Genomic DNA, 15,592 nt, shown 5'->3' with positions numbered 1-15,592 from the left:
CAGCCCACCTATATATAGTATGGGTCCACACACAGCCCACCTATATACAGTATGGGTCCACATACAGCCCACCTATATACAGTATGGGTCCACACACAGCCCACCTATATACAGTATGGGTCCACATACAGCCCACCTATATACAGTATGGGTCCACACACAGCCCACCTATATACAGTATGGGTCCACACACAGCCCACCTATATACAGTATGGGTCCACACACAGCCCACCTATATACAGTATGGGTCCACACACAGCCCACCTATATACAGTATGGGTCCACGCACAGCCCACCTATATACAGTATGGGTCCACATACAGCCCACCTATATACAGTATGGGTCCACATACAGCCCACCTATATATATAGTATGGGTCCACAAACAGCCCACCTATATATAGTATGGGTCCACATACAGCCCACCTATAGTATGGGTCCACACACAGCCCACCTATATACAGTATGGGTCCACATACAGCCCACCTATATACAGTATGGGTCCACACACATCCCACCTATATACAGTATGGGTCCACACACAGCCCACCTATATACAGTATGGGTCCACACACAGCCCACCTATATACAGTATGGGTCCACATACAGCCCACCTATATACAGTATGGGTCCACGCACAGCCCACCTATATACAGTATGGGTCCACATACAGCCCACCTATATACAGTATGGGTCCACATACAGCCCACCTATATATATAGTATGGGTCCACATACAGCCCACCTATATATATAGTATGGGTCCACACACAGCCCACCTATAGTATGGGTCCACACACAGCCCACCTATATACAGTATGGGTCCACATACAGCCCACCTATATATATAGTATGGGTCCACACACAGCCCACCTATATATATAGTATGGGTCCACACACAGCCCACCTATATATATAGTATGGGTCCACATACAGCCCACCTATATATAGTATGGGTCCACACAGAGCCCACCTATATACAGTATGGGTCCACACACAGCTCACCTATATACAGTATGGGTCCACACACAGCTCACCTATATACAGTATGGGTCCACATACAACCCACCTATATACAGTGTGGGTCCACACAGCCCACCTATATACAGTAAGGGTCCACACAGCCCACCTATATACAGAATGGGTCCACACACAGCCCACCTATATACAGTATGGGTCCACACACAGCCCACCTATATACAGTATGAGCCCCAGCACAGCTTCTCTATATGCAGCATGAGTCCCCACATAGCCTCCTATATACAGTATGGGTCCACACAGCCCACCTATATACAGTATGGGTTCACACACAGCCCACCTATATACAGTATGGGTCCACACACAGCCCACCTATATACAGTATGGGTCCACACACAGCCCACCTATACAGTATGGGTCCACATACAGCCCACCTATATATATATATAGTATGGGTCCACACACAGCCCACCTATATACAGTATGAGCCCCAACACAGCTTCTCTATATGCAGCATGAGTCCTCACATAGCCTCCTATATACAGTGTGGGTCCACATACAGCCCACCTATATATAGTATGGGTCCACATACAGCCCACCTATATATATATATATATAGTATGGGTCCACACACAGCCCACCTATATACAGTGTGGGTCCACACACAGCCCACCTATATACAGTGTGGGTCCACACACAGCCCACCTATATACAGTATGGGTCCACACACAGCCCACCTATATACAGTATGGGTCCACACACAGCCCACCTGTATACAGTATGGGTCCACACACAGCCCACCTATATACAGTATGGGTCCACATATAGCCCACCTATATACAGTATTGGTCCACACACAGCCCACCTATATACAGTATGGGTCCACACACAGCCCACCTATATATATATAGTGTGGGTCCACATACAGCCCACCTATATACAGTATGAGCCCCAACACAGCTCTATATACAGTGTGGGTCCACACACAGCCCACCTATATATAGTATGGGTCCACATACAGCCCACCTATATATATAGTATGGGTCCACATACAGCCCACCTATATATATAGTATGGGTCCACATACAGCCCACCTATATATATAGTATGGGTCCACATACAGCCCACCTATATATATAGTATGGGTCCACATACAGCCCACCTATATATATATAGTATGGGTCCACACACAGCCCACCTATATATATATAGTATGGGTCCACATACAGCCCACCTATATATATATAGTATGGGTCCACATACAGCCCACCTATATATATAGTATGGGTCCACACACAGCCCACCTATATATATAGTATGGGTCCACACACAGCCCACCTATATATAGTATGGGTCCACATACAGCCCACCTATAGTATGGGTCCACACACAGCCCACCTATATACAGTATGGGTCCACATACAGCCCACCTATATACAGTATGGGTCCACACACATCCCACCTATATACAGTATGGGTCCACACACAGCCCACCTATATACAGTATGGGTCCACACACAGCCCACCTATATACAGTATGGGTCCACATACAGCCCACCTATATACAGTATGGGTCCACGCACAGCCCACCTATATACAGTATGGGTCCACATACAGCCCACCTATATACAGTATGGGTCCACATACAGCCCACCTATATATATAGTATGGGTCCACATACAGCCCACCTATATATATAGTATGGGTCCACACACAGCCCACCTATAGTATGGGTCCACACACAGCCCACCTATATACAGTATGGGTCCACATACAGCCCACCTATATATATAGTATGGGTCCACACACAGCCCACCTATATATATAGTATGGGTCCACACACAGCCCACCTATATATATAGTATGGGTCCACACACAGCCCACCTATATATATAGTATGGGTCCACATACAGCCCACCTATATATAGTATGGGTCCACACAGAGCCCACCTATATACAGTATGGGTCCACACACAGCTCACCTATATACAGTATGGGTCCACACACAGCTCACCTATATACAGTATGGGTCCACATACAACCCACCTATATACAGTGTGGGTCCACACAGCCCACCTATATACAGTAAGGGTCCACACAGCCCACCTATATACAGAATGGGTCCACACACAGCCCACCTATATACAGTATGGGTCCACACACAGCCCACCTATATACAGTATGAGCCCCAGCACAGCTTCTCTATATGCAGCATGAGTCCCCACATAGCCTCCTATATACAGTATGGGTCCACACAGCCCACCTATATACAGTATGGGTTCACACACAGCCCACCTATATACAGTATGGGTCCACACACAGCCCACCTATACAGTATGGGTCCACATACAGCCCACCTATATATATATATAGTATGGGTCCACACACAGCCCACCTATATACAGTATGAGCCCCAACACAGCTTCTCTATATGCAGCATGAGTCCTCACATAGCCTCCTATATACAGTGTGGGTCCACATACAGCCCACCTATATATAGTATGGGTCCACATACAGCCCACCTATATATATATATATAGTATGGGTCCACACACAGCCCACCTATATACAGTGTGGGTCCACACACAGCCCACCTATATACAGTGTGGGTCCACACACAGCCCACCTATATACAGTATGGGTCCACACACAGCCCACCTATATACAGTATGGGTCCACACACAGCCCACCTATATACAGTATGGGTCCACACACAGCCCACCTGTATACAGTATGGGTCCACACACAGCCCACCTATATACAGTATGGGTCCACATATAGCCCACCTATATACAGTATTGGTCCACACACAGCCCACCTATATACAGTATGGGTCCACACACAGCCCACCTATATATATATAGTGTGGGTCCACATACAGCCCACCTATATACAGTATGAGCCCCAACACAGCTCTATATACAGTGTGGGTCCACACACAGCCCACCTATATATAGTATGGGTCCACATACAGCCCACCTATATATATAGTATGGGTCCACATACAGCCCACCTATATATATAGTATGGGTCCACATACAGCCCACCTATATATATAGTATGGGTCCACATACAGCCCACCTATATATATAGTATGGGTCCACATACAGCCCACCTATATATATATAGTATGGGTCCACACACAGCCCACCTATATATATATAGTATGGGTCCACATACAGCCCACCTATATATATATAGTATGGGTCCACATACAGCCCACCTATATATATAGTATGGGTCCACACACAGCCCACCTATATATATAGTATGGGTCCACACACAGCCCACCTATATACAGTATGGGTCCACACACAGCCCACCTATATACAGTATGGGTCCACACACAGCCCACCTATATACAGTGTGGGTCCACACACAGCCCACCTATATACAGTGTGGGTCCACACACAGCCCACCTATATACAGTATGGGTCCACACACAGCCCACCTATATACAGTATGGGTCCACACACAGCCCACCTATATACAGTATGGGTCCACACACAGCCCACCTATATACAGTGTGGGTCCACACACAGCCCACCTATATACAGTGTGGGTCCACACACAGCCCACCTATATACAGTATGGGTCCACACACAGCCCACCTATATATACAGTATGGGTCCACACACAGCCCACCTATATATATAGTATGGGTCCACACACAGCCCACCTATATACAGTATGGGTCCACACACAGCCCACCTATATACAGTATGGGTCCACACACAGCCCACCTATATACAGTGTGGGTCCACACACAGCCCACCTATATACAGTGTGGGTCCACACACAGCCCACCTATATACAGTATGGGTCCACATACAGCCCACCTATATACAGTATGGGTCCACACACAGCCCACCTATATACAGTATGGGTCCACACACAGCCCACCTATATATATAGTGTGGGTCCACACACAGCCCACCTATATACAGTATGGGTCCACACACAGCCCACCTATATACAGTATGGGTCCACACACAGCCCCCCTATATATACAGTATGGGTCCACATACAGCCCACCTATATACAGTATGAGCCCCAGCACAGCTTCTCTATATGCAGCATTAGTCCCCACATAGCCCTCATGTATACCTTGACTCTTTTGACATGCCAGGCCGACTATTCAAGGAAGATGCCAGTAGGGAAGAGGTGGTAGTTACACTCCCTTGCAGTGGCCACAGATCACTGGGACTTACCAAGCGATTTGCACCAACTCTGCAAAAAAAAAAAAAAGAGAGAAATTGTCTTTTCGTAGTACTACTCTTTCCTTTAGGGCCTAGTCCTATGAATACACTCAAAACTACATCAGACTATGCCATGTGAACAAAGTCTTACCAGAACTACAGCTTTACCTTAAATTAAAAGAAAAAGTTTTCCTACATTTACAAAATAAAAAGTGGAATCAACACAAAACCACATGAAATAACAGAAAGGTGGTTATCTACAATTTCCCAGCAATTGGTGTATATTTCTATGGTACTATAATGTTCTCCGGTATGGTTTCGGTCTTTGTGTACAGTTGTACGTCGTTGTGTCCCAAGCTTAGCAGTACACACCACTATGGCTGCTGGTGGCAGTGAGCGTTCTAGCAGCGTGCTTGTCCCTATATGTGCACACTTATCGCACTTCCTATTACTTTCCGTCTCCTTCCTCTCCCCTGTCATTGCTTGTGTGGTTTCAGTCTATGTGCCGCACTTTCACTGCTAGGATCTCCGCTCCTGTATCTACTCTATTTGTTTTATTCCTTCTAAGACAATATATATTTTTATCGTTTCTTCACCAGTGTTTTGTCGCTCATCTGCTTCCATGTGCAGGTATGATTGGAATGGGTGGGTTATTTTTTTTTTTTTTTTTTATAGTTTTTGTAACGGAGCTAGACTTTCTCAGGGTCTGTTATCCGAGTTGGGCGGGGGAGCAGAGGTGTCAGTGCTGAGCTGTCGTAGGGGAGGGTTTCTGGCGACACTCCCTTCCAGGTAAACACACAGGTTTGGTCAGATCACAGGACAGTCTGGTCACGTCTTTCCGCTCAATGAAACACAGTTCTTTCTGTTAGAGAATGGGGAACTGTGTCAGTAGCAGAAAATGGTGAGCCTCTACCTGTTTGTCATCTGTATCTAGGACGTATCTTGCTTCTGACCATATTTGTTACGTGCACTGGCAATTTATGTATATGATTGATCCATTTTATGTCTGTACAGTGTACTGCTAACTATAGTTCATGTATCTGTCAATGTAGCACTCCTGACAATATGCCTATACAAGACTCTACTTCGCTTGGCCCCGTGGTGCCCTCAAGTCCTGAAGAACAGAATCGGGCAGAGAGCTCACCACCACCTGCAGTTGCCGAGGTTCAGATACTTGAGGACCATGCTCCCGTCTCTGGCGCTGCTTCCGACTGCTCATCAGACTGTGGTCCGGGGGGAGCCACCTACAGCAACTTAGGTGAGATCCACAGTTCGTTTTCAGTATTGGTCCTTCTGAGAGTTTGTCCTAGAGCAAAGATATTTTTGAAAAGCCTAACCCCCCCACCCCCTCCAAAAATATGAAACATTTAGTCCCCCACCCTTCCTCTGCCAGGAATGCTAACTAGACTGCAGAGCTTTCTCATCAATACCGCCTGTATATGTCTGCCTTGTCCCGTTACTTTAGGTGGCAGTGACATTGCGTTGATACTTGGGTAATGTGGCATGACAACATTTCATACGGTCACTATGCAAACATCATCATTGTACCCTAGTTGTCAGACCGGATGTCAGGACCCAGAAAGTGAGGAACAGCTGAATTCACATATACATCTCCTATGATGAGCCCTGATCAAAGGCTAACTACAATACTTGCCAAAAGGAAAAGTGATAACAGCACGGAGTCCATGGTTCTGAGACTTTTTTGCATATGTAATCTTAAATATGCCAGTGCTGTAGAAAAAGACATGGACAGCACCTCCAAAAATCATACATTGATCTAATGCCGCCAGGCAATAATTTACCAAACTGAACATGAGGTTCTTAGTTTAACATTCTGATCAGACTGTATGAAGCCCACTGACACGTCACAGCAAACCTTTCAGTGGGTCCCGAAGAGCCTCATGTTCAGTTTTCTAAATTGTTGCTTAGCGATATTAGATCGATCTATGATTTCTGAATGTGCAGTCCATGTCTTTTTCTACAGCATTGGATATTGCACGGTTTGTCCCCGCTTTTTTTTTTTTTTTTTTTTTAACTTGGACCAGCACTCCTCCCATTTTTGGCACAGGCATTTTTAATTAGCAGAAGACTCCAAGAGGGGTTCCGCCTAGTTTTGCATTCAGTTCACAGTCTGAGAGCTTGTGGAAGGTTTGTTTTCCACCCCATCCACTTGGTGTTGTGGCTGTTGCCTGGAGTCATGGGGACTCAGCCTTACTGCATGGGTGCTGTGAGGCACCAGGTTGCTGGCCCTGTTGGTGCACTCACTGGGGTGGTGGTTGACACTCGGTGCCACACCTCCTGGGATGTGTATGACCTATTACTATGGGCATACAGGTCATAGCTGCTGTCTTGTTTTTGAGAAATAGACTTTTAATATTTTGTTAATTAGTTCTTCCTTGCTCCGGGGCTTGCGGTGCCTGGAATAAAACTCTGCCTCTGGTATTAATTTACGTACCACCATCCTCTCCCATGCATGTCACTGTGCCCTGTGATGTGCAGTTATGGCGCAGGAATCCCACGACTGCAATTGTGCGTACCTTTTCCACCCTGCCATGAGTGGTGTCTTCACTCTTTGTCAGCACCTGCACAGAAGAACAATGAAGCCCATGGCAGAAAAGGTACGCATAATTGTGCGAGTACAGGGCACAGGTGTGGGACTCCAGCTCCAGAACTGCATGTCACATGGTATTGTGATGTGCATGGGAGGGGGTGGTATGCAAATTAATACTGGAGGCAGGTTTTCTTCCAGGCACCTGAAATAACTAACATAAAAGATTAAAAGTCTCTCTCAGCCACAATTGCACGTCACAGGTCAGTGTGACCAAAAAAGTAATTCTGGCGTTTTGAATTTTTTTCTCACTACGCTGTTTAGCACTCGGCTTAATGCTTTTTTTTAATCGATCGGGCGATTCTGAACGTGGCGATACCTAAAATGTGCATGTGACTTTTTTTTTTTTTTTTTTTTTTTTTTTTTTCTATTTTATTTTGATTGAGGCTTGAAGCATGCTCAACTCGGTCGGCTCTGCTACATATGGGTGATGTGCAGATCGCCCATATGTAGCAGATTTACTGCTGTGAGCGCCGGCCACCGGGCGGCACTCAAAGCGATATGCCTGCAACAACCATAGAGGTCTCTGAGACCTCTGGTTGTCTGGGCAACGCGTCGCCGACCCCCGATAACGTGACGGGGGTCGGCCATGAGCTCACTTCCGGCCCGTCAGCCGGAAGTGCTATTTAAATGCCCGCTGTCAGCTTTGACAGCGGAATTTAACTAGTTAATATGCGCGGGCGGATGGCGATTCTGCTCGCGCCTATTGCGGGCACATGTCAGCTGTTCATAACAGCCCACCTCAAAGCAGGGGATCCTTACCGATGACGTACTATTCCGTCATCAGTAAGGAAGGGGTTAAGACAAAACCTCAATTTTACTGTCTTAGGAGAATATCTGTGTGCAGAATTATTGGACACCTATTAGTGTGCAGAATTAATAGCAGCTAAATGAAAAATGTAAATTTTCTCATCTCAATATTTTTCTTTTTTTTTTTTAAACATCTGTTCAAGTGGTAACAAACCACTTAAATTTGAAGACATGTCAGGAGCTTATAGAATAAAAGAGCAATTTACATTGTACTTAAAAATATACAGTACCTATAAAGGGAAAAATCAGACAAACTGAAAACTTTGCAGTGGTCTCTTAATTTTTGCCAGAGCTGTATGTTACCAATTGCAAATGAGCTGCATTCGTCTGAAAGACTTTTTACAGTTATTTTGTTTTTAGTTAGTTAACTCTCTTTTTACCCATTTTCGCTAAGGAAAACAAGCTGCCTAATAATTCTGCACACCTTGATAATGGGGTGTTGAGATCCTTAGGCCACATCCAGCCTAAGGATCTCAACACAAATGCACATCACGTGATCTGCTTCATCCAATAAGCATTCAAGCTTATACAGCTTGGAGTTGGAAACCCGGGGACCGAGCCACACTGGAGACTAGTTGGGTAGGCGGTTGCCCTACCGCTTTTCCCAACCCACTGCGCTGGAGTGACAGCTCTTTACATGCATGTAGAAAGCGACATGTCAATCCAGGGCAGCGGGTGGTTAGGAGCCACCGGGGACTGGCCCGTCCAACCAGTCTCCAGTGTGGCTTGGTCCCTGGCAGCTCTTAAAGTATGTTTTTCTCTGAAACACCACAGCAAATTAAGAGTCAGACATACCTGGCTGAGATCATACACCCAGTGCCTGGGACATGCTGCCCATGGATTGGGCTGTAAATATCCGCTGTCAGGTTCTCTTTAACCGGTTTCTGGGGAAAACATTTCTGACAACTCCCTGCTATGCGCATTTCCTTCTTCTCAACAGATGCAGCTTGAGGGCTACTAGCAAGAAGAATTTGCTGATTATATGTAGTCATATGTAGCTGACAAAAAAGGCAGAAAATTAGTTTTTAGAGAAATTGTCTCAACAAATAACTTATTCTGAGATCCAAATTTAGTAAATGGTGTGTATCCACAGGTCAGTCACGGGCAAATATGATCCCATATAAACAGCCTCGTCAAACCCATGGAGGAAGCCCACCGAATGAGCCAGAACCACATCCAACCCCTCCTCCCCTTCCAAAGAAGAATCAGGCACCCCGACAGTCCACACCAGATAAAGCACTTGGGACATCACTGAGCCTAGCTAACCCTACTTATGACACAGATCGCAGCTGGGAGACTGGTGGAAATGAGTCAGGAGACGCCATGGAACGACCCAAAGTTAGTGGAGGGAAGATTGCTGAATTACAGGTTGAAGCCCTGCGCCGCTTCTACGCTCGTTGTGAGGACCTTTTCATGGCTGGACAAAGAGAGCCAATAAGCTTTGGATTAGAAAGTTGGCCAGACTTCAGGCTAACAAGCCCTACGCCATGTTGCCAAGCTGGAGATGCAGTATATTACCGAGCATCATACGCACGAGACCCTGGAAATCTCTATGCTGTGAAGGTAATTATTTAGCATTTTTGCAGATGCTAACCATTTTTTTCTGAATCTATACATATATTATGACACAGCAGCACCCTGTGAATGCAAAGACATATGATGTCAATGGAAATAACAATTTCCAAACTCTCTGTCCCTCAGCAAGATGTACTTACAAAAGCGAAGGTTCTTGGCGCATGATTTGGCCAATTCATGTGTGCCCGTCAACCGCGGCAAGGTGACACTTCTCTGACGGGTCCTGTCAAAGTGGCATATACAGTAGGATATGGTAGGGTTCAGACAGGGCCAGTCAGAGAAGTGTCATCTTGCCGCGGTTGATGGGCACACATGAATTGGCCAAATCATGTGCTAAGAACCTTCGCTTTTGTAAGTACATCTTGCTGAGGGACAGAGCGTTTGGAAATTATTTCCATTGACATCATATGTCTTTGCATTCACAGGGTGCTGCTGTGTCTTTCTTGTATGTTTTGCAGTCACTGCAGCTTGCACCTATTCACACTTAGGAGGTGCTGGTCAGGTGTGTGTGTGTGTATAGATATATAGATAGAGAAAGAGAGATATATAGAGATAGATAGATATGTCTCTTTTGTGACATTCAACAAGGAGATTAGTTCATGGAATGGCCAATTTTTGTCATAGACACTTTGGAGAAAGGGAGACTTTCACTTTACAAGCTAATTCAGACGAGCATATAATCGTTCTTTGTGAGGTCTGTATGCAAAGTTGATAGTCTACTGACAGCACATGAGCCAGTGATATTGTGCGTAAAATATATCGCTGCATCCACTACTTTGATCCATATTCCGGATCAGACTTGCCCATTATAAGTCAATGGATGTGCAAATAACAAATCATGTACTAGTTACCATCCATATTTCAGGCATTTTTCATGGATTCAGTACAATTATTAGCATGGGAAACTGTAGTTGACCTTTCATTAGTTATTAAACTAATGTAAAAAAAAAATGGATGTTGTACCGATGTGCAAAACAGACAAGGATTGCATGCAAATGTAAAAAATGGACACACCAATTGCATATGGATGAAAAACGAACGATTTTGTATATACTCATCTAAATTCGGTGGAAATGAGTGCATAGGTAAATCCTCTTGCAGTCTTGTTTTTACTTTTTTTTTTTTTTTTTTTTTTCTTTCTCTGCTTCTTTGCCTCCCTGCGTTCTGTCATGCCACTGGTCTGAACTGTGCGCTTTCCTATTCTGAAAGCAGATAGTTTGCCTCTGATGCATCGGATCAGTGCAGATTTAGTGATCTGGTCAACTTCAGAGCTGCGCTTGCAATCTGTATAGCAGACAACTTGTTGGTCTAGGAAATCTGACACCTCTGATCAACTACAAACGCCTGCTCTTCATGTTAGTACATCTCACATTTTTAGAAAGGATATTGCCAGATCTGTTAGGTCTGATTAGTATGGTGTACTTACTGAGTCTGAAAGCTGTGTAATCCTTTTTCAAACTTGCCTTCTGGTTTTAAAATGTGCATATGAGTCCAGCTAGACCAGAACGGACTCCTAAAATGCTCAGTTAAAGAGGATGTCCACTACTTGGATAGTCCCTTGTCAATTACTATATTCCCCATGTAAAATAAAAACGGACCGCACTCCTCTCTGGTGCCAGCACCGTTGCAGCAATGTCTTGAAGAACATTATGTCACATGAGCTCTTCTGCCAATAAGCACCACTAATGGTCAGTTTCAGTCTTTCCTTTCAGATTGAACTGACACTTGGAAGAAGTCAGAGAGCAGCAGCATGTCTCGCTTCTTCCGAATGTTAGTTTCGTTGGAAGGAAGTGAGAGTGAAGCGCCCACTGATGGCTAGCGGGCTTATATGACATAATGTCAGGCAAGCCCCAGGAGCCCTCCACAGCCACATCGCTGTACTGGAGGCGTGTACAGGCGGTTTTCAATTTCTCAGTTTACATTAGGGAATATAGTAAGTGTGAAGGAATTGTCCAAGTAATAGACAAGCCTTTCAAATATCCCAATTATACAGCTTGGATGTTTAAAGTAAGTACACCAGTCTCCTCACGTCTTGGACATCTAGCTAATAATGTATGAAGCTTGTATTGTGAAATCTGGTGACAGATCCATCTTAAAGGAGCCTCTTCAACTCCATACAGTTCCCAAATTAAAGGCGCATCAATAGTTACATTGAAAAGTAATTTTACTTGTCAAAGTTTTGCCCCCCCCCCCATTTGGAGCTCTTGGAAACTAGAGGTGAAGGGCTTTTTTTTGTGTGTGTATTTTGTCATCAGAAATACAATGTGCAGAAAATATTTTTTTTTTCTTGCATTTTAATAGTTTTACCTTGTCCAGTTGTATTAGGCATCTTCTATGAACCATTTCTCTTTTCATTTAACATAGTCCTTTTTGGTTTTTTTTGCAGATTTGCCGCAGCAAATCCAAGCAAGCCCAGCGGGAATACTATCACTGCCTGGCTATACGACAGGGCCTTACTGAACAATTCAATATCCAGCAGGATTGTGGGCAATTTTTGGCTGAGGTACCTGCACGTTTACTACCCTGGGAAGACCCTACTGTATCCGAGGAAGAGGAGGAGGAAGAAGTGCAAGGTGAAAGTGTTGAGGTCTCCAAAAGAGTGAAAGAAACCTCAAACAAAAATCAAAAGCAAAGTTCTCCTAATAACCAAGGCTCATTGGGCAAACGGAGAAGTAGAGTGGTAGTTATTACACGAGAACCCCCCAGACAGACACTTGCAGATTTTGTGCGGGAGGGTGAAATTCGGCATCGGAGAGAGCCCGAGCTGTATGAACGGCAAGTTTGTCTGCTACTGCTTCAACTCTGTGGAGCTCTGGAGCATTTGAAGGCACAAGGTATTACTCACTGTGATCTTCGTCTAGACAACCTTTTGCTTGCCAGCTGCCGTCCTGGAGAATCAGGATGTAGTTGTTGCCATATGTCTGCCATTGAGCAGCCAAATGAGAGCGCCAAGGAAACTGGTCCTTCTGAACAGAGAGTATTCCCAACCTGTGCTGGTCGATTGCTTCTCACCAACTTTAGCCAGGCTAAATTGAAGAGCCAAACTGTTTGGCGGCCGCAGGGCTTAGGCGACCCTTCACGTATGGCTCCTGAGATTGTTGGAGCAACGCAGTACCGAAGGAGTGATGAGTTTCAGACAGGGATCCTCATCTATGAAATGTTGCACTTACCCAATCCTTTTCTTGATGGGGGTTTGAAGGAAAGAGAATATGGACCCTGTGACTTACCAGCTGTGCCACGACGCTCTCCATATTCACGTGGTTTGGGACGACTAGCAGGGCTTCTTTTGCAACATAGCCCTTCAGATCGGCTACAGGTGGGACAAGCCAAGGCTGCCCTACGCTGCTTGATTTGGGGCCCCCGAGAAGAAGTTCTACAAGGATCGGGAACTCTGCATAATTGGCTGGAGGTAAAGAGGACATTGCTTTTAATAAGGCTAGCGGAAAGAGCTCTGGAGAAACAGGGTGGAGTGACTCTGGAGGACTGGCTGTGCTGTCAGTACTTGGCATTTGGCACAGCCCAGGGACTGGCACAGACTCTACGGCTACTGGAACAAAACTGAATGCCATAATCGTTCTCTAACTTTTTTCTCAACATGGCCTGTGTGCAATAGCTGGAAATACCCCAGAAGGCTCCGTTTAAGAAGCTTAAACATCCAGTGTTATACCACTCCTTCCTGTACAGTCAGGCAGATACATAAGCAGACATTACACATACATGTGGATTCTCACATACACGGACTTGCATGCCTCAAAAACAATGAGCTTAGTATAGTCATTGTAAAAAGTGTATTTACAGGCAAGTATACTTCATTTTATTAACAAGTTTTAAAACGCCACCCCCTTTTCATACAACCATTTTTATACTCTAAGCAGACATGGTTTGTATGGAACAGTCTACCGCATGCAGATAAATCACACTTAGCGGTGACCTTCTTCGTTGGCATAATTGGTGATCGTTACAAGCCAAACCGACACACCATGAAAGTATTGATATGTCCTTATCACAGGTGCACATACCGGTAAGGAACAATACCCAAAATGTAGCTATGGCACACACACGCGGCACTGCTTGCAACCCAATACATACGCACACAATCTGCCAGACTGTGGGGGGAGAGATTACCAGAACTAGTATTAATATAAAATGTTTTATTCTTAATGCTTTTAATACCATAAATTCATATTTATATTTATATGCAACTACAGTCAGTATACATTAAGAACCACACCCATAGTGTTAAATTCTTATATAGACCTATATTCAGTATACACGATGTGAAGATAGAAGTGTCCTTGACGCTTCACGTTCCTGATCTTATGGGGAGTAGGCGGCAGGTTTGCCCCACTGCCCGGGAATTCCTCTGTTATAGGAGGCGAGGGGAGCAGAGGTGGTCATCTAGTACAGGTGTCCCATGCTCCGATGCCTCCTTTACTTTTTGTTGTGGTACTTTTTATTTCCATCTTTACTGCTGATGTTCCTACTGTTGCTGTGTTAATAAATCTGTTTTACGGCACTGGTATTGATGTGTGTGTATTTTTTTTAGTTCGCTAAATGTTAATTTGATCATTACAGAAAGTAGAAACGGGTGCTCTACTGAAATGTAGGGATGCTTATATGGATCATTGCATATTAAGGGTATGTGCACACGCTGCGGATTCTACTGCAGATCCACAGCGGATTTGGCCTCTGCGGATTCGTAGAAGTTCCACAGACAGTGTACAGTACCATGTAAGTCTGTGACTTACAATCCACAGTGCACATGCTGCGGATTTTTCTCTGCGGAAAAGCTGCTGTTTTAAATCCGCAGAAAGAATTGACATGTCAATTCTTTCTGCGGATTCCGCTGCGGTTTGACACCTATTCCATTGTCCAGGTGTCAAACCCCAGGGGAAAACCACTGTCCAATCCTCAGATAAAACCGCAGGTCAATTTACCTGCATATCCGCACGGAAAAATCCGCTGGTGAATCTGCAGCATGTGCACATAGCCTTAGAAATGTGGACATTTTAATTAACTGACCAGATTACTAGTTCCCCAAAATTCTGATCTACAACCTCAACATTAAGGAAGAACTCCTTCTCCCCTCAAAGTTTTTATCCTCTTAATATATTGCAGTCATCATGTTATATAGCACTGTGTCCTTACAATTGCTCATTTTTGTTTCTTCCCAGTTAATTCTTCTGTTTTCTCTACCGTATATAGAAACATGAAGTATTTTGTCCCTGAAAAAATCATCATCCTCTTAATCTCCTGACCTGGCTGCTCCCCCTGCCAGGGACTTTTGCAGTGACTTATGCTACATTCAGGAAAAATTGACCTTCTGTTTCTACATGGTTTAGAAGGATTCAGTTAGTCAGTTTTTAATCACGTAATGTCATAGACCTAATGGAAAACAGAAGAATTAGCTGGGAAAAGGGGCA

The 15,592-nt window shown here is 44.7% G+C and overlaps 1 protein-coding gene across 3 annotated transcripts in view; it reads left to right on the top strand.

The window, feature by feature from the left end:
- Positions 1–14,691, top strand: part of PEAK1 (pseudopodium enriched atypical kinase 1) — an 86,207-nt gene extending 71,516 nt beyond the window's left edge. For all 3 annotated transcript variants that reach the window (XM_073579478.1, XM_073579479.1, XM_073579477.1), the window contains exons 3-5: positions 6,229–6,434; positions 9,688–10,157; positions 12,556–14,691. In XM_073579478.1, the coding sequence (XP_073435579.1) occupies positions 6,229–6,434; positions 9,688–10,157; positions 12,556–13,731 (1,852 nt within the window). In that variant the 3' untranslated portion in view covers positions 13,732–14,691. The remainder of the gene's footprint in view (positions 1–6,228; positions 6,435–9,687; positions 10,158–12,555) is intronic.
- The last annotated feature ends 901 nt before the right edge of the window (positions 14,692–15,592 follow it).

This window comes from Dendrobates tinctorius, unplaced genomic scaffold (assembly GCF_039654945.1).
Source record: "Dendrobates tinctorius isolate UK_male_01 unplaced genomic scaffold, ASM3965494v1 ptg000062l, whole genome shotgun sequence".
Lineage (NCBI taxonomy): Eukaryota > Metazoa > Chordata > Amphibia > Anura > Dendrobatidae > Dendrobates > Dendrobates tinctorius.
Note: the sequence above shows the minus strand (reverse complement) of the source record. Positions and strands in the feature narration are given on the sequence as shown.